The 19,775-nt window shown below is 63.3% G+C and overlaps 1 protein-coding gene across 2 annotated transcripts in view; it reads right to left on the reverse strand.

Annotated features, from left to right (window-relative positions):
• Positions 1–7,910, reverse strand: part of FOXK1 (forkhead box K1) — a 42,805-nt gene extending 34,895 nt beyond the window's left edge. Inside the window, exon 1 of one of the 2 annotated variants that reach the window (XM_079770567.1) lies at positions 7,336–7,910. In XM_079770567.1, the coding sequence (XP_079626693.1) occupies positions 7,336–7,895 (560 nt within the window). In that variant the 5' untranslated portion in view covers positions 7,896–7,910. Of the gene's footprint in view, positions 1–6,317; positions 7,314–7,335 lie in introns of those variants that run through there. The other variant, XM_079770568.1, reaches the window with a different exon arrangement.
• Between the last annotated feature and the right edge of the window lie 11,865 nt (positions 7,911–19,775).

The following is a 19,775-nucleotide window of genomic DNA, read 5'->3' on the forward strand; positions in this document are numbered from 1 at the left end:
ACGTTCTTCCCGAATCGGTTCGGGATTAGTCTGCACCGACTCTCTTCCCGCATCGCTCCCAGCGCACCGAGGAGGATCCTGGACGGCATCAGCCGCCTGGAGCCGGAGCATTTCTGGGGAGGCCCTCACGACCGCCACCCCATGCGGCAGCCTGAGCCTGAGCCACGCACGGCTCCCAGGGCCTCCTCCCCGCAGCTCACCGCGTGCTCGCTCGGCTCCCCAGCAGCCCACCAGCCAGCTGACACGCACGGGGCTCAGGCTTCCCACGGGAAGCGGGACAATCACTTTTTCAGCCCGATATGCTGCCCCCAAACCCAGAACATCTGTGAGCCGGAGCAGGCAGGTCTGGGCGGGGCGGGGGCGGCACGGAGCACGCCCAGCGTCTCCCTGTCCGTTCGGGGAGAGTCCAGAAGGCAGAGCCTTTTCCGAGGAGACAGGTCAGCTCCGCCCGCCGCGCAGCTTGGTCCCCGGGGGAGGAGGCCGGTGAGAGCCGCCTAGGAGAGCTCACCGGAGCGGCGCCGTGCGCAGAGGTTTCCTGAAAGACCCCCGCCGAGCTCCTTCCCAGCAAACCACATGTCACTGACACCCAGGGACTGGCCTGGCTCCATGCCCCCCCCCCCCCCCGTGGCCCCACACCTGCGGCTGAAGGGAAAGCAGGGGGTCCTCCGGGAACCAGCTGGGAGAGGATGAGGCCGCCGCCCCCCACCTGGCTACGGGGAATAGCAAGTGATCGACGGCTGGATGGTCCCCCTGAAATAACCCAGGACCGGCACACAGAGCACCGAGCTCACGCAGACCGAACACAGATGTAACGAGGCCGATGACGCCGTGATGTGACTTCTCACTTCCTTGTACAGTGTCATTCAGCTTCTAAAGCAAGTTATAATTTAAACTACATCGAAAGGCCTGACCCTTCGGGTAAAAGTGTATTCGGAACGCAAGACAGAGCGACGGCCTGTAGGGGGCACCCAGGGCCACTCACTGGTGACGTCCAGGCCCACCCCGCAGCGGCCGGCAAGGACCAGCTGTCCAGTGGGGGAGGCATCACAGGGGACGTCATGGCCCGAAAGGCACGCGTGCTCCTCGCTGGGCACTCCATCTCCTCACGAGGCGGGACGCCCCTCTCTCCGCACACGCTTACCCGGGCGGGACTCCCTCCTCTCCCCGCACACGCTTACCCGGGCGGGACACCCCCCTCTCCCTGCACACGCTTACCAGAGCGGGATTCCCCCCTCTCCCCGCACACGCTTACCCGGGCGGGACTCCCCCCTCTCCCCGCACACGCTTACCCGGGCGGGACTCCCTCCTCTCCCCGCACACGCTTACCCGGGCGGGACACCCCCCTCTCCCTGCACACGCTTACCAGAGCGGGATTCCCCCCTCTCCCCGCACACGCTTACCAGAGCGGGATTCCCCCCTCTCCCCGCACACGCTTACCAGAGCGTGATTCCCCCCTCTCCCCGCACACGCTTACCAGAGCGGGATTCCCCCCTCTCCCCGCACACGCTTACCAGAGTGGGATTCCCCCCTCTCCCGCACACGCTTACCCGGGAGGGACTCCCCCCTCTCCCCGCACATGCTTACCCGGGCGGGACTCCCCCCTCTTCCCGCACACGCTTACCAGGGCAGGACTCCCACCTCTCCCGCACACGCTTACCCGGGAGGGACTCCCCCCTCTCCCCGCACACGCTTACCAGAGCAGGGCTCCCCCCTCTCCCCGGACTCCCCCCCTTCCTGCACACGCTTACCCGGGCAGGATTCCCCCTACACACACACACACACATACACACACACACACACACGCTTACCCAGGACAGCGCAGTGACAAGGTGCCAGCCATACAGACCGTCAGGAAGCGAACACCTCCTTCTAAACACTTTTGTTTGGGGAACAGCTGTTTTTTCATCAGAAGTCATTTCTGAAGGAGGCGTGCACAGTAACTGCTGTTCGTGAACAGGATAACGAGCACACATACGTAGTCTCTCGGTTCTAAGTCTAACAGAGGAACAGACAAACGCACAGCAGCCCAGCCCTCCGGGGACACCGTTCCGGCCCGCACGCCTTGAGAGCTGCGGGAATCACACAGGTGGGCGCCAGGGAGCGCGCTGAGCTGCGGGCAGGGCAGCCATGTGTGTGCTGCACACGGCATCGGGGAGGAGCGTCCTCTGAGGGGACACGGAGGACGGTGTGGCCTGACACGTTCCAGAGGACAGCAGGCAAAGGGCTCCTAGTCAGAGCCGGGAACACCTCGCCTCGAGGGGCCACCGCGGGCAGCGTGAGCGCGGGTGGAAGTGTCTGTCTCAGGGTCGCAGGCCCACCCCAGCTCATCCCACCACGTCCAACAACAGCCACGTGGTCCACGGGCCAGAGTGCGCACGGGAGGCCCGAGGGCGTGACCCCGGGGCGCCCCAGCAAACCAGGGGGACACACTGCTCTCCCAGCCTCGGCCGGACCCGGGCGACAGCCAGCGTGCCTTCCGCTCCGCTGCTCACACTGTGGCCTTGTTCCTCCGCGGCCTCAGCCAGGAGGCTGCCAGGCCAGGAACTCCGCCCGCAAGGCCGGGGAGCCAGCGCCAGGGCTGCTTCCAGGAAGCCGGCAGGCGGCCCCTCCGAGTGCCGGGATGGAGGTGGCCATGGCAACGAGGCGCTGCTGTCACTGGCGTCGTCACCAACTCAGCAAGTCTAGCCCGACCTCCACGAGACCTGCGAGCAGCGGAGTGAACGGCTGTCCGTCCAGACCGCATGCCTCCTTCCTTCCCGCACACACAGCCACGCGGCCGTCTTTTCCAGAAGCGCGGACGGGGACACGGCAGAGCCCCCGCACCCTTTCCCCGCCGCCCGGCCTGCCGCCGCAGTGACAGAGGGCTCCCTGAACCCACTCTCCAGCCAGCTCCACACACTCCCCGACAGACAGCACCCTGATTTCTGAAACACGACGTGAATGTCCTTGCGGGGTGCCAGGCCCCGGCCTCCAGGTGAACTGCGGGCTCGAGCGATGGTGCCGTTTTAAAACCGAGGCGACGGCTGGCCCAGCCTGCCCGGCCCGGAAGCCCTGGCAGAGTGAGTCTGAACGAGACGGCAGCCTGACTCTGAGCAAATGTTTACGATACGAGTAACTGCTAACCGGCAGGAAAGCCAGAAAAAAGCAGTTATTCAGAGGGTGCCACACTTCTGTCTGTTTTAAAACATCGCCCTGGCCCATTTGGCTCAGTGGATAGAGCGCAGGCCTGCGGACCGAAGGGTCCCGGGTTCGATTCTGGTCAAGGGCACATGCCTCGGTTGCAGGCGCCTCCCCTGGCTGGGGCTCGTGCAGGAGGCAACCAGTTGATGTGTCTCTGTCACGTCGATGTTTCTCTCTGTCTTTCCCTTTCTCCTCCACTCTCTCTAAAAATCAATGGAAAAATATCCTCGGGTGAGGATTTAAAAAAAATCCTCATCTGAGAATACATTTTTATTGACGAGAGAGAGAGAGAAAGAGAGAGAGAGAGAGAGAGAGAGAGAGAGAGACATCCATCAGCCGGTTGCCTCCCAAACAGGCCCCAAAGGGGGATCGCACTGGGATGATGCTCCAATCCGCTGAGCCACTGGCCAAGGCCATCTCAGGTCTCGACCCAGCTGTCCCGGCACAGCACCAGCCTCTCCGTTCTGCAGCCTCACACCATCTCCTCTACCCAACCACCACCTGTCTGAACATGCCACCCCCCGAACATGCCACCCCCCGAACACGCCACCCCCGAACATGCCACCCCCCGAACACGCCACCCTCCGAACATGCCACCACCCAACATGCCACCCCCCGAACATGCCACCCCCCGAACACGCCACCCCCGAACATGCCACCCCCAAACATGCCACCCCCCGAACACGCCACCCCCGAACATGCCACCACCCAAACATGCCACCTCCCGAACATGCCACCCCCCAACACGCCACCCCCCAACACGCCACCCCCCGAACATGTCTTCCTTCAGAGAAGGCTCTTCTGGCTCAATCTCTTCCTCTCCAGTCGTAACGGGCCACACCTGAGAGCCCGTCTCCCTTGTGGTTTCTGTGGCCCTCCCTGCTCCACACGTCACAACACGTCTGTACACGTCACAACACGTCATGGCAGACCATCCTCCCTCATCACAGCTCTTTCTCCACATGGAAACAGCCAGATCTGACACCCTCTCTTGTCCCAAGCGCAAACCCAACTCGGCACACAGGCCCGTCCTGGACCAGCACCGCCCAGGGGGAGAACCATGTCTACACGTGTGAGGAAGGCCTGGGGGCGGCCGCGTGACAGGGGAGGGGGAAGGAACACACTTCCTGTCCCCGGGATGCCGGGCGCTGGGCTAACCCCGCCGCCTTCACTCAGTCCAGGGCACTTTCCAGTTAATTTCGCTCTGTAACTACTGGTGTAAAGGCCAGTGACTAACTTGACCTTCCTCAAATGACCCGTTGGAATAGCAAGGAGAAACTATGTTCTGTATGTTTTCATTTACGTAGTAACACGCTTTGGTGGTTACAGTTAATGACTGTTCATCACGGTACATGTGCAGAGGCCGTGACCCGCAGCATGTCAGTCACCGCATGCTTCCAGAGGGGGCAGTGCCAGCTCAGCAGAGCGGCGGCACGAGGAGCTACGCGCGCAGGTGACAATACGTGGCCGACCTTGGCCACGGCTTCCTGACAGACACGCCACCACCCACGGCCTCTGAGGCAAGTCTGGCCCAAAACGTCTGCTCCAGCTCCAGGTCCAACCGCCAATTCACAGGAGTGACAGGCACCACGAGCCCAACCTGCAACGCGGACAGGCCGTGACCTCGGCCCGCAGCGAAAAGGAAAGAGGCGAACGGATCCCGGCACCAGCCAATCGGAGTGCGCACCCGACGCTTCCAGATTCAACGCAAACACTTAGAAACATTCCCGCGGCAGGACGGGGAATCCAAACCCTGCCTGGGCGTCTGGCGACAGGAAGAAATCCTTGGCTGTTGAGGTGCGATAGCGGCCCTGTGGTTAGGTACTAAGAGAAGAATCTTTATCTTTTACTGACGTCTTTAAGGCAGGGCGACACATTTGTGATTTGCTTTCAAATAACAGGGCGGGAACACAGATGAGGGGGGCAAAGACAAACCGAGTTTGGCCTGAACACGGCAGTTGCTGCAGCCGGGGCGTATGTGGGGGGCGGTGTGTGGGGGGCGGTGTGTGGGGGGGGCGGTGTATGGGGGCGGCAATGCAAACAAAAGAGCCCAAGTCTCTCTTGCCAAAACCGGTTTGGCTCAGTAGATAGAGCGTCGGTCTGCGGACTGAAAGGTCCCAGGTTCGATTCCGGTCAAGGGCATGTACCTTGGTTGTGGGCACATCCCCGGTAGGGGGTGTGCAGGAGGCAACTGGTCGATGTTTCTCTCTCATCGATGTTCCTAGCTCTCTATCCCTCTCCCTTCCTCTCTGTAAAGAATCAATAAAATATATTTAAAAACAAAACAAAACAAAACAAAAAGAGCCCAAGTCTCATGCAGCCCATCAGCCCACGAGCAGTGAACGCAATTCCCAAACAGTCAGGATCCCAACCTGCGGTGAAGACAGGCACGACGTCAGACATTCACGCAAAGCTGTGAATTCACCGGCGCCTGAGGCCCCTGCGTGGAAGTCAGCCATGAGCTTCCCGTTTCAGAGAAAAATGTGCACATCGGCTTCCCTGCTCTCAAGTCACGAAAACGCCCTGATCGCCCTCCACGCCAAGGCTGGACTTCACTCGGAAGGGGAGCTTCTGACAGCCCAGAGGGTACCAGCGAGCACTTAGGTCAAGTTTCTGGAAGAGGAGAGACTGCTCAGACTGCGGACGTACTTGCCATCAGGCTGAGCTTTCAGAAGCAAACAGCCCTTCCAGGAGCACACACAGGCATCCCTCCTTCCCCACACTCCGGCTCCGGTCCTTTTCCCATCCTGCCGGCAGGATCGCAGGCAAGCAGCCAGACAGGCTGGGCGGGGCACGCAGCCGGCCACAGGCCGGGAATGTGGGCCCAGCGACCCCCGGGCCCTGGGATGCGCCCTCGGAGAAGCCCGGCTCCTGGGGTGTAGCCTGCAGAGCAAGGTGAACACCAAGCCCACCTCAGACACAGACGTGGTCCGGCCTGCTCAGCTACTGCCTCGCTGGCTACCATGTCCTCCCCTGAGCTAGCGAAACCCCGAACCCCGGTGCGAGGCCCTGCCCCACAGCGAGGCCGGGAACCTGGACACAGGACCGCTGGGCCGGCCTCACAGACCGAGTCACAGAGAGCGCAGGAGCCGCAGCAGGCCTCCGGGAGCCGCAGGGAAGGGCGGAGGGCTGTTTACCTGGCGTTCCCACAGGCGTGGCTGCCCCGAAATGCAGCTAATGGCCCGGGACGAGCAGGCGTGCAGGTTCCCGGAGAGATAGGAGCGGCGTGATTACCAGCACCGAACAACGCCAGCATTCACCTGCCCTGACTTTCCCAAACGCATGCCTTTCATGTTTGCAAAATGCAGTGAGTCATTGTTGATGTTGCCACTTGGCGATTATTCAATAGCGTATTTACAACCAAACAGGCCCAGCCCCCGGGAAGCAGACGTGTGCGGAGCGCTCGGGCCTGGAAGTGACCAGCAAAAAGCCCGGTCGATCGCGGGCTGTGAAGGAGTCACAGTCAGACCGGGGATGGAGCACAGGAGGAACACACTCGGCGAGGCGCGGGGCACGGACCACGCACAGAAAAGACAGTGCCGAGGAGGAAACAGGCGTTAGTTACACGGGCTTTCTCCCATCTCAGAGCGAGGCTCTCTGGGGCAGACACGCGTGCGTGGGAACCGGAAGCGGGGAAAGTGAGCGCAGAGCGGAAGGAATACCGGGATGTCGCTAACGCTCGGGCGTCCGCGCCCCGCGGTTTCCCTTCCCGCCGGGCCCCTCCTGTGCGCCGGGCGCCCCTGCCCGTCCCCGGAGCGTCCGGACCCGCATCCCCACGAACACCCAGCGGCACCCCCGGTCCTCCCTCGGATGGGGCGGCCCCTCCCCGCCAAGTCGCTGCCGGTTCCGACCTAGTCCCTCCTGCGGGGGGCTCGGGCCGCACCTCCTCTAGGACAGCACCCGACGCCAGCGGGGGTGACCCCGGCGTCCCGATCGATCGGGGCGGGAACAGGGGCGACCGCCGGGATCCACGACAGGCGGAGTGACCCTCGGGGCCAGGGGCCAGGGGCCAGGCCGGGTGGGGTCAGGAGTGACCCCGTGTCCAGGCTGGGCAGGGACCCGGCCGGGATCGGGGTGACCCGGGGCCCGGACTGGGCGGGGTGAGGGCGTTGCCGGGCGGGGCCCCGCGGGGTCGGGCCGGGGTCGCGCACTCACTGCTTGGGCAGCTGCAGGGCGGGCGCGCCGCGCCGCTGGAAGGCCCCGTCCACGAAGACGCCGTTCTTGCCGAGGCAGCGCAGGTAGAAGTGCGGCTCCTGGAAGGTGAGCTGCAGGTGGCGCCGCGAGATGAAGCTCGACAGGCCCATGCTCACGTCCACCGAGCCCTGCGACGAGTTGCGGCCGATGGTGACGCTGGGCTGCCGCATGAGGAACTCGAACTCGCGGCCCTCGAGGCGCGCCAGCACGGGCCCCGGGCTCCGGCGCACCGAGTCGGCCGCCGCGGCCACCAGGGCCTCGCCCGGCGCGCCCGCGCTCCCCGCGCTCCCCGCGCCCCCCGCGCCCCCCGCGCCCCCCGCGATCGCGCCCGGCGGAGGCGGCGGCGGGGGCTGGGCGGGCGGCGGCGGCGACGGGGCGGCCGGCCCGGGGGCGGCGGGGGCGGCGGGGGCCGCGGCGGCCGGGAAGGCGGCGGCGGCGGCGGCGCACCGCACGGGGCTGCAGGGCGCCGAGCGCAGCGCCAGCAGGGCGCGGGCCCCGCTGTCCTCGCCGACTTCGGCCATGTTCGCGCAGCTCCGAGCGGCCTCCGGCGGCGGCGCGGCGGCGGGGGGCGGGGCTCCGCGGGGCGGCGGCGGGCGCGGAATCCCGGGCTGGATCGCGCCGCAGCGGAGCGGAGCGACGGGCCGCGCGCCCCGCCCGTCCGCCAGGGCTCGCGGGGGCTCGCGGGGGCTCGCGGGGGCCGGGAGGGGCGCCGTGTGCACCCGGCCGCTGCGCCTGCCCCAGGGCTGCCCCCCGCCCCCGGCCCCGGCTGTGGGCCGCCCTGCCCTCGCCCTAGGGGACGGGGGAGGGGAACCCGCCGCCCCCGAACGTCTAAGTGGAAAGTTTGGGTCCTGGAACAGATGACCTCAGCAGTTTCCTGGGCCTGAACCCTCCACCCTGCCACCCTCGGTAGGAACGTACAAAGCACCCAAGCGAGGGTGTCCCTGCTGTGAAATGACGTTGGCCTGAAGGGGCTGCCACCCCCGTGCCCTGTGTTCCTCTGGAGCCACCCCTTCACTGGACCCCGGCTCCATCGAGCCCCCGGGGGCAGTGCCCGCCGCCAGGGCCGTGAGCCAGGCACCTGCCCTCCAGACCCGGCACAGGCCTGTGCGTCCCGGCCCCAGGCCTCACTTAGAAATGGAAAGCCTTCTGCCCCAAATGACAGGCCTCATGGTTCTGGTCCCGCGGAGCGCACCGGTGCTCACGGGCTGGCTCGGGCCTCGCCCCGCGTGGACACCCACGGGCCGTCTGCAAGTCCTGTCTCCTAACGGGACGGCTCCAACGGGGACGGCTCCTGTCTCCTAAGCAGCAATCGTGGGCGACAGCGACGGCTCCAGCGGGGAGGGCCAGGAAGGGGCAGGACAGGCCCGTGGAGATCGGAGCCCCGAGAAGCCGAATTCTCCCGCTCCGCAGGCCCAGAGGGCGTGCCCGCGCTGCCTCCAGGGCGCGCCGAACAGGAGAAGGACAAGCTGGCGAGGAGAGCCTCCCGCACGGGCTCCTACCCTGAGGGAGCCTCCGAAGCTGGTGCAGAAACGACAGGGACAGAACGACCTCCAAGGCGCCCGGCGCCGGGCTGTCCTGGGAGAGGCCGCGAAGGCCCGTTAAAAAGAAGCGGTGAGCCGTCTGGAGGAACCGTCCGTCCAAAAAGGCCAAAGCGTGCGAGCAGTCCTTCACCAAAGACACACGCGTGACAGACAAGCACATGAAAGGCCTCTCAGCGCCACTGGTGGTTAGGGGGCGGATGGACGCGCCGGGTGCCCCTCCCCTGGTGCCGGAGGCTCCGGGGTCCCGCCATCTGGGAAACACGTGAGCCGTTTCTTACCAACTAACTTACCGTGACCGCAGTCCTGTCGCTCGGTGTTTTCCCAAGGGAACTGAAAAGCGTGCCAGCACAGACCTGCACACAGGTGCGTGCAGTGGGTTTATTAACGTATCACCAACGCCTGGCGACAACCTGACCGTCACAGCTGCCTCGGCCGGGAATGGAGAACAGGCTCGGCACCACCACGGGGAGGAACACGATGCAGCCGGGAAAAGGAGCCGGATACCCCCACTCCGCATCACGGGGGACCCACACGCTTTCTCTTGTGGGACGTCCTAGAAAAAGCCGAACTACGGGGACGGAAACAGATGGTGGTTTGCCAGGGCTGGAGGTCTGGGGAGAGGCTGGCCACGGGACACGTGGGACGTGTTTGGGAGGGTGACCGTGGTGGCGCCAGGAGGACTCTCCGTATTTGTCGGGAGCAGCAGCCGTGTTCCTAAAAGCAGTGGGTTTTGCTCTCTGTAAATCAGCCTTAATTTAAAAGTTTTTGTTTTTTTTTAATCTCTAGCTTGTGCTTATAGACCCAAACAAGTATTAAGAACCGTGCGGCACGACTGGGAAGCCACGAGCTCGTTAATACTCTAGTTCACAGGGACAAAGCTAGACACCTTTCGGGGCGGGGTCTGCAGCCCGTGGGGCTAGTGGCTCCCGCACTGGCCGCGGCAGAGGGGGACACCCCGTCGTGGTGGCGCTGCCCGAGGGTGGCTGGCGGCCACCTCTGCCCCTCCTCCCTCATCTGCCCGAGTCAGGGAATCACGCCAGGCAGCCAGGGCCAGCAGGAAGCGCAGCCCAGGTCGCCCCTGCCGTGAGCCCCAGGGCCTCGCCTGGACTCGCATTCCCGGGGGGACGTGCAAGGCGGCGGGAGAGCCTGCGGACAGGATCCTCCTGGAAACCCCAGCCCGGCCCTGGCTGCATGTGGGGGCCCAGGAGGGGCGCCCCATATCTGAGAGCCTCTGGCCCACGCACACAGGCGTCCACGCACACGGGCATCCACGCACAGAGCACCTTGAGGGCCTAGAGCTCAAAAATTCAGGGTGTCCCCCAAAATGTACGCACACACTTTGAGTAACTGTACTGGCGGGGTCTATTAAAGTCGACCTCATTTTCACAACTGAGCCTCCAGCTGTCACGGTGTGGGCACATTTTGGGGACACCCTGTATTGGACCAACGACTTCCTTTTCCGGTCACAGCGTCACTTCCTGCTGCTGTTGCCGCCTCCTCGGGTCCTTCCTGTGGCCCCTTCCTGCTGGGTCCCCAGGGTTCCACACGGCACAGGGACGGGACCTGGGGCCATTCCCGAGAGGCCTGCACGTCACCGCCGCCAAGGACAGGCGGGCAGGCTGATCCTGCGGAAGCACTGCCCGGCCCTGTGAGCCCCCAGGCACCGGGAGGGTGGGCCCCGGGCCCCGGCCCCGGCCAGGCAGCTTGTTCTTCGGCCCCAGCCTCGGCCTCTGCCATCAGAGCTCCGCGCTGCTCGGCCAGGAGTCACGGCCAGGGAAGTCTTCGCCGCCACGGACACTGTCGCCACCGGGCGTGGGGCGGTGGGGCTGCCCCGGCAGTGATACACCAACAAGGCAGGCTCCCCGCCGCGGGGCTCAGCGGTTGAGTGTGGACCTGTGACCCAGGAGGTCAGGGTTCGATTCCCGGTCAGGGCACAGGCCCGGGTTGCGGGCTCCAGCCCCAGTGTGGGGCGTGCAGGAGGCAGCCGATCCATGATTCTCTCTCATGGATGTTTCTCTTTCTCCCCCTCCCTTCCTCTTTGAAATCAATAAAAACATTTAAAAAAATGTATTTTTTAAAGACGGCCGTGTGTTACTCCTCTGTTGCTGGTGACAAATGGCTGCAAACGGAGCGGCTCCGGGCAGCCGGCTGCAGTGAGTCGCGCCTCAGGGTGACAGCTGGTGCTTCTGGCTCCAGGTCTCTTGTGCGGTCACGACAAGATGTTGGCGGGGCTGTGTCTTCTGGAAGGTTCTCTGAGCCCGGAGGGTCCGTCAAAACAGAATGAGGTGCAGTGGAAGGGGCCCGGCGGGGTGACCCTGGCGGGGATGGGGCCTCGCGGGCCGTGTCCTCTGCTGCAGAGGCGGCTGGGGGCTGAGGGGCTTAGCAGAGACGTCCGTGGGCCCTGGACACGGAGAAGCTCGCTCACGTCCCCTCTAGAGGCGGTTTTATAAGGACAGCCGTGGGGTAAGGGACGCAGCACTCAGCCCAAGGGCCCCCCACAGAGGGTCCCCCCAACAGAGCACCCCCCCACACACACACACAGAGGGCCCCCCAGGCTGCTCAGCCAGCGGCTCTGGCTCCGGGGCAGGCGCGCTAGACAGTGGCAGGAAGCTGCTCCTTCTCTGGTCTTTACCCTGAATACCTGGGGGGGCTTCTGGGGGTGAAACAGACGTGTCGGGCCCTCACCCCCAGACTGGTCCTCGTGGCCTCCAGCCCCGCCCACCGAGTGCCTGAGCCGATGGCTGTCCTGGCCCCGAGCTTTCCCGTCTCGGGGCGGCTCTGCGTGTTCAGGGCGCAGCCTCGGCCCCCTGTGCACCCCCCCTTCCAGCCGGCACTTGGCCTTGGGTAGGTGTCACGGCCAAGGTCGCCTGGCCAGAGAGCTGCACCAGCCCGAGGGCGAGGCTCCGCCGTCCCGAGCTGTGAGCTGCGCTGCCTCCGCTGCGGACACCGCTGGCCCCTCAGCCGGGACGCGCTGGCATGAGGCGCAGGTTTCAGAGAGCTGCCCCGGATCCCGCCAGAAACCCAGGGCGGTGGCTCGGGGTGCCCCCCCCCCCCGAATAATCAGCTCCGGCTTCCCCTCCGTTCACCACTCTCCACGAGGCTGGGTCCCCAGGAGAGAGCAGCGATGGGCTCAGCAGGGCTCTGCCCAGGCCCGCGGCCCAGGGTTTGCGGCCAGGAAGCCGCTGCAGAGGCCTGGCCGTGGCGGCCGAGGGGGTGGGAGGGAGCTGGGCAGGCAGGAGAGCAGAGGCCGCCTCGGTCCAGCCGGATCCCCGCAGGCACCAGCGGGGACCGCAGTCCAGCTTTTTCACATCACGGGGAGCATGGAGACATGCACGAAACAAGGCAGCCTCCGTGCTCCCATCAGCCCGCTGGAGCGACGGCCCGTGTGTGGTCAAGGTCATGCCATCTGGAAGCCGCCCAGGTCCCCCCGTGAAGCACATCCCAGGACCCCCTCATCTCCTCCCCCTCCGGGTGCATCTAAGGAGAAAAGCCCTTTGACAAGAACATGGCCACGGTGTCACCCCGTGAGAGACCCCGAACAAGGCCCTAGCGTGTCAGACTTGTGGCCAGTGTTTAGATATTCCTTCTTAACAGCTCTACTGAGGGACAACCTACACACGCTGACATTCACACGATGCTAGTGTGCAGCTTCGTAGTGTATACAGCTGCTCAGCGGTCACCACAGCCCAGCGGTAGAACAATTACTAACTTAGAATAATTTGGAATACCCATCACCCCCGAGGTCCCTCGTGCCATCTAGTCGGTCCTCGCTGGGGAAAACAGTCCAGGAATTTCTTAGAGTTTGATGTCCCGGGTGTGTGATCCAGCAATCGCACCCCTAGGAATCTACTCGAGACACGAAAACATGTCAAAGACACGTCCGTGCGTGTCGACAGCAGACTCATTCATAAAACCCGGGCGGGAAGCAATCCGAGTGTCTGCCGGTTAGTGGGACTGATTTTAAAAAGCCGAGTTACAGTCACACAGTCAAGCTCTTTTATTTTTAATATATACATTTTATTTTGTTTAAATATATTTTTATTGATTTCAAAGAGGAAGGGAGAGGAGAGATAGAAACATCCATGATGAGAGAGAATCATGGATCGGCTGCCTCCTGTACGCTCCCTACGGGGGATGGAGCCCGAGATTGGGGCATGTGTCCTGACGGGGAATCGAACCGTGACCTCCTGGTTCCTGGCCGGGCCAGCACTCTCAGCGATGCCAGGGGATGGCCTGCTGACAGACACAGTACGGATGAGCCCAACCCCTGTGCGTGGCCAGAGGCGCCAGACACACAGGACCTGGTGCTGTCTCGTTCTGTGCATGAGAAAGGGGCAGAAACGGGAAACCACGGAGGAGAAGCACGTGGGGGGTGCCTGGGCCACCCCTTCCCTCTCGGAGGCCCTGGGGTAACCCCTCACTGAAAACGGGTGCTTTCAGGCCTGCAGCCCCGGCTCCCCCGAAAGCAGGGCGCACGAGGCCCGGCCGCTTCCAGACACACGGACAGGGAGGACGGAGCACACCCCCGGGCAGCAAGATCCTGCCGCCTACGGTCAAGCAGCAGGATGTCTCTTGGTGGCTCACAATCCTAAGGCCTGGCTTTTGTGACTTTCGGGTTTTCTGAAGGTGGTTAGAGACTCGCTCTCCTGGTTCGGCGGCTGCGATGGACTCAGCTGCTCAGTGTCTGGTCTGAGCTCACGGAAGCTGCTGGTGAAACATTAGCCAGACCCGCCCAGGGGCAGATCCCCGCCCAGGCCCCGCTCCTCTTCCCAGTTTGCTGTGTCACCATCTATGCGAGTCCACGTTTACCCAGCACTCCCCGTGCCGTGTGGGCGTGAAGGGCTTGGTGTGAGCAAGGCCTCACCTCGGATCCTTGGTGTTGCGTTGGCTCCGCCCACTGCCACTCACAGATGGTCAAACGTGGTCAAAGGTCACGGCGGTCGGAAGGTTCAACCTAAACTTAGAACCAAAACCTAAGTTAGGAAAGTAGCTCCAGCCCGACCCATGTGGCTCCGTGGTTGAGCGTTGACCTCTGAACCTGGAGGTCACAGTTGGATTCCCAGGTTGGGGCACAGGCCCGGGTTGTGGGCTCGATCCCCAGTGTGGGGCGTGCAGGAGGCAGCCGATCCATGATTCTCTCTCGTCGTTGATGTTTCTGTCTCTCTCTCTCCCTTCCTCTCTGACATCAATAAAAAATATATATATTTAAAAACACGCTGGTGGCTCTTGTCTCTGTGCTTGCTCATGGGCACCTCTCAAACTGAGCCCACAGCCCAACAGCCATAGGGGCAGCGAGGGGAAATGCCCCTGGCCAGCCGCGTGTGTCCCGTCGGGGGGCCCTCTCCCAGCGTGCCAGGCGTCCCAGTTTGTTGGGGACGAAGGAGCCTCCCGGGACACAGGACGTCATGGCTAAGCCCCAGGAAGTCCAGGCGAACGGGGAGGGTCGGTCACCCTGAGCCTTGCGACCTCCGCTCGCACACGGTGGGCAGTTACGGCGCGGCCACCCCCGGCCTCACGGAAGGCGGACAAACAGCCCCTGTTGGAAGTGTCCTCTGTAGGCTCAGTGCCTCCCAGGCCCAGCGGGGGCCGAGTGAATGGGGGGCGGGCAGCATGGACACGGGAGGCTGCCGGGGTCCTGCCCTTTGGTGCTGCCGACTGCCACTGGCCTGCTCGGCGAATGCTTGCTAGGCAGGATTTCAAATCCGGGAAGCTGGTATGCCGACGCACTAATCTCCCCAGCTAGCTGCTTGCCCTTTATGGAAATAAGACACATGAACAGAGGGAGGTGCCCTGGCCATCGTGGCTCAGCGGTGAGAGCCTCAGCCACGCTCAAGGACACGCACCTGGGTTGCAGGCTCGATCCCTGCTCCTACTCGAGATGCATGTGGGAGACAACCACCAATCCATGTTTCTCCCTCTCTCTCTCTCCCTCTTTCATTCTCCCTCCCCACTCCTTCCCCCTGTAAAAACCAAGCGGGGCCCTGCCAGCGTGGCTCAGTGGCTGAGTGTCGACCTATGAACCAGGAGGTCAGGGTTCAATTCCTGGTCGGGCACATGCCTGGTTGCAGGCTCCATCTCTAGTTTGGGGCAGGAGGCAGCCGATCAATGATTCTCTCTCATCATCGATGTTTCTATCCCTCTCTCCCGCTCCCTTCCTCTCTGAAATCGATAAAAATATATTAAAAAATAAAATAAGAATCAAGGGGGAAAATATCCTCACTCCTTGGATAAGGATTTTTAATTTTTTTTATGTTTTTTTTTTAAAGAGAGAGGCAACATGATGTCTTGTGGATTTTTCTCTCCTTGATTAACCGAGCTTGTAAGACTCCTGGCCAGCCGGCTTTTCCCGTGAAGAGTTAACGCTGTAGAGGGGAGATGGGTAGGGAGGCTGGACTGGTGCACGTCACCTGCGTATCACGGCTGCACACCACGTCCACCGGGGGCTGCAGCCAGGGCTTCCGTGACCCCAGTCCGTGTGCGCAGGAGACCACACCCCCACGCGGCGTGAGGCGGGCTGCAAGCCTCCCTCACATCCCAGTTCCTCCCAAGGATACAGATTCCCAGCGAGTGGGAAGCCTCAACTGCCTCCCTTTCTCCCTCCTGGAGACAGGGCTGTGCGGACACACACTAGAGCAGAAGGGGAGACAGCCCCCCCCCCCCCCCCCCCCCGTTCCCTGAGGTCCATCGGCATTGTCTCCGTTTGGGGCGCGGACCATTCCCAGGGGAACTCCCGCTCGGGTCTCCTTTTCTTTTTTACTTTTTATTTTAATTGATTTCAGAGAGGAAGGGAGAAGGAGAGAGAAACATCAATGAGGAGAGAGAATCATCGATCGGCTGCCTCTGCACGCCCCACACGGGGGATGGAGCCCGCAACCCAGGCCTGTGCCCTGACCGGGAATCCAACCGTGACCCCCTGGTTCAGAGGTCGACACTCAACCACCGAGCCCCACCCCCCTCCCCTCCCCCCTGGCCGGGCCGCCAGCATATTTTAACAGAAAGGACTGAGAGAGCGAGCTGTTAGCTGGTAACTGTAGGGGCAGCAACTAAATGAAGTGGGTGTGAACCCCGGGGCTGGGGCGGGGACGGGAGCGATAGCAACAGGAAACGCCCGTGGACGGGACCGGCTGGCTGGGCCGGGGATGGAGGGTCCTGTGAGCCGTTCCTGTTAGGAAAGCAGGCGACGCTGGCGGGAAGAGCTCACAGGAACTGAAGCAGGTGGGGACCCCAAGGGGAGAAACCTGGGGAGCCCTAGTCCTCTCCCGCCTCGCAGGCTGGGTCTAGCGCCACCTCCTGGCACCTCCTAAGCCCCAGCGCGACACCATAGAGCTGGTTTGGAGGGTGGGTGTGGAGCGCGGAGGCCCTCACCCCTTAGGGACCACCCTTCCCTGCTCCCATCACTCTCCCTTCCCCCAGGGGAAACTGAGAGGCCAACGTGGTGCTGTTTTCCTGTTTTTTGTTTTGCTAATCCTCACCAGAGGCTATTTCCCCTTGATTCTTAGAGTGGAAGGAGGGGGAGAGACACAGAGAGAAGAACCAATGTGAGAGACACATCGATTGGCTGCCTCCCACATGCGCCCGCCTGGGCCGGGGGTCAAGCCTGCAACCCAGGTATATGCCCTTGACGGGAATTGAACCTGGGACCCTTCAGTCTGAGGGCCGACACTATCCAGTGAGCCACACCGGCCAGGGCTTGTGCTGTTTTCTTGCTTTTCCTTAGTTTTATCACACACACACACACACACACACACACACTCACACATACACACTCACACACACACTCACACACACACACTCACACATTCACACACACACTCATACATTCACACACACTCATTCACACTCACACATTCACACACACACACACTCACACACTCACACATTCACACACACACACACTCACACACTCACACATTCACACACACACACACACACACACACACACGGAACCCTGGGTAATAAGGTTTGATTTACCCGCTTTCCAAGTTGCTGTGGTCGGGATGACACTGTACATGGTCTGTGGTGCCCGGCTTTCCGCACGGAGTGTGTGGGGGCTGCAGACACAGTCTGCAATGGGGGTGGGCCATTCGTCCCCAATGCTTCACAGCGTGAGCGTGCCGGAGCGTGAGCGTGCCGCGCTTCATTCACCCCGAGGCTGACGGACTCTGAGACACACCCCTGTGCCCGCATCCCCCAGGGTGGCCCCAGGTCATCAGCATAACCGGGGGACTTGTCAGAAGGGCAGGTTTTGGGGGCCACCCAGACCTCCTGACTCAGACCCTGGGGTGCCCCGAGCCTCCAGGAGCGGCTGACGCAGGCGAAGCGAGCGCCGCGGCCGCGGCTTTAGGTTCACGTCCAGGAGCTTGTGACTCACAGGACATGCCGTTCGGCGCCGGCTCAGCGCGAGGCCGTGATGGCAGAGAACAGGAAACCCGGCGCCACGTGGCTCCAGCACCGACAGATTTACGGCCTCGCCGACGGGACGGGGAAGGGCAGCCGGACTGTGGCGCCGCCGCCTGCTTTCTCCAGCATCTGGCTTCCTGTCCTCGAGGGACTGACTCTTGTGATTTCAAGGTAGCCCTCCCCCGACCGCGTGCTCATGAACCAGGTTCCAAGACCACGTTTGCTTCATGCATCTTCTTTTAAAAAATATATTTTCGTTGATTTCAGAGAGGAAGGGAGCGGGAGCGAGAGAAACATCGATGGTGAGAGGGAATCATGGATCGGCTGCCTCCTGCACGCCCCCACTGAGGGTGGAGCTCACAACCCAGGCCTGTGCCCTGACCAGGAATCAGCCCGGCAACCTTTCGGTGCACGGGATGATGCGCACCCGAGCCGCACCGGCCGGCAGACCACCAAGCATTCCAGTCCGATCCTGACTGTCAGGAGCTGGGCTCTTGTCCCGACGCTGCCGGGGCCTGGGTACCAGACAAGCCCTGGCTCTCCTGCAGAGAAAGGAGAGGGAGGGGAGGGCCGCTAGGCAGGCGCCAAGCACACCTGCCACAGCAGGCGAAGGATTCTGGGGAAGGCACCGGCAGGAAGATGCTCGCTGCTGGGCGCGGGAGCCAACGCGAGGGGCCGGAACCTTAAGGTGCGACTCTCTCTAGCACGTTTACTACACGCGTGTGCTGGGCCGTTGGCAGCAACAGTCCCAGGCGGGAGGGGTGGTACCTGAGGAGGTCAGGGAGTTTCGTCTCTTGCCCGGGTCAGAGATCATTTCGCACCAACGAGACAAGGCAATCGGCCCACGTGGCCGTCATCCCCCACCTCCCTGTGGCCTGTGCCTTGTCCCGGCCTCACCCGCCCAGCAGGCAGGTCTACACTGGGCACCGCAGAACTGAATACAAGGAGTCTCCCGGGACGCAGGACCTCGTCCAGGCGAACGGGGAGGGTCGGTCACCCTGAGCCTTGCGACCTCCGCTCGCACACGGTGGGCAGTTACGGCGCGGCCACCCCGGCCTCACGGAAGGCGGACAAACAGCCCCTGTTGGAAGTGTCCTCTGTAGGCTCGGCGCCTCCCAGGCACAGCGGGGGCCGAGTGAATGGGGGGGGGGGCAGCGTGGACACGGGAGGCTGCCGGGGTCCTGCCCTTCACTCCACTGACCACCAACCGTCCCGCGGCATCGCCCGAGGTCCCACGGCTGCCACCGGCGTGCCCACCGCCAGGCTTCCGGGGGCGCCTCCGTGTCCACCTGCCCCGCCCCTCACCGGGACAGGGACTTGGACCACAAAACCACACAAAAACGGTAGCACGGGAGAAAGAGAGCATCAGGGGGTGGTTCCAGTTTCTGTTGAATTTCATTTTGAAAACGACACTTTTGGTTAGAAATGCAACCCACACTCACTGCAGGAAACCAGGAAGAAAACAGGTAAAAGAACGGAATCCCAGACTCCCCCCCCCCCCCCTCCCGCCGCCCCCGCCGGCTGCTCCCACTAGTTCGGTGCGTTTCCTCAGATGGCGCACTGTCTCGTGTCCTGTCTCCGCTCCCCATGACACGCGTGTCCCAGTCATAGCGAGCCGGGCGGACAGCACTGCACACACGGCACGCCCCGCCAGCTGCTCCGGGCGCAAGTGGCACTTGGCTTTGGAGGGGCTCTGGGGCGGGGGGCGTCGAGTGCCTGAGCCCACCTTCCTCGCGCCCCACCCACCGCTGAATCCTGAGGTGGGCTCAGAGGTCAGCATCCTCGGGGAAACGAAGTCCGTGCGGAGACGGGGGGGGGGGGGGGGGGGGCGGGATGTCTCTGAATTGTTTTGGGGGGCCCTGCGCACTGATTTGTGCTGCAAAGTGTAAAGCCAATGGCACGGCGTTGCAGTTCTCGGTGGCGTTTCTGGTCGAGACCGGCCGCTGCCGGCACCGGAATAGCAGAGGGGCTGCAGCGGCACCCACACTGCCTGCCCTCCCCGGGCGATGGAGCCTGAGGGAGCAGCCCAGCGTGATTAGCGCCCTCTCTGGGATTAGCGGCATTTTACTTCATTAGGAGTCTAGCTCACACGGCCCACGCTGCAGAGTGCTCCCTAGCTGCCGGGGCAGGGCGTCCCGGGCGGTCTGGTCCGGGCGAGGGGCGGGCGTATCTGCCCCTGAAGCCGAGTCCAGGCACTTAGTTCTGTTAACCTGGGAGGGCGAGCGGGCACCGCCAGCCACACGTCAGGTCCTGAAACTCGTTTCTCGGTGAGAAGCGCGCTGACCACCGGAGGGGATGCCACTGCCCCCGCCCCCCGTCCTTCCTGTGGTCTGTGCCCCGTCTCAGACTCCCCAGACCAGCAGGCAGGTCTACACTTGAACACAGGCCCTCCCCGCCCGCCCCCCGCCCTGGTCCCCTCCAGCTGGGCCAAGGATGCCGCCTTCTCGACGAATCGCTGGG

The sequence above is a fragment of the Cnephaeus nilssonii genome (genome assembly GCF_951640355.1).
Source record: "Cnephaeus nilssonii genome assembly, chromosome: 5".
Classification (NCBI taxonomy): domain Eukaryota; kingdom Metazoa; phylum Chordata; class Mammalia; order Chiroptera; family Vespertilionidae; genus Cnephaeus; species Cnephaeus nilssonii.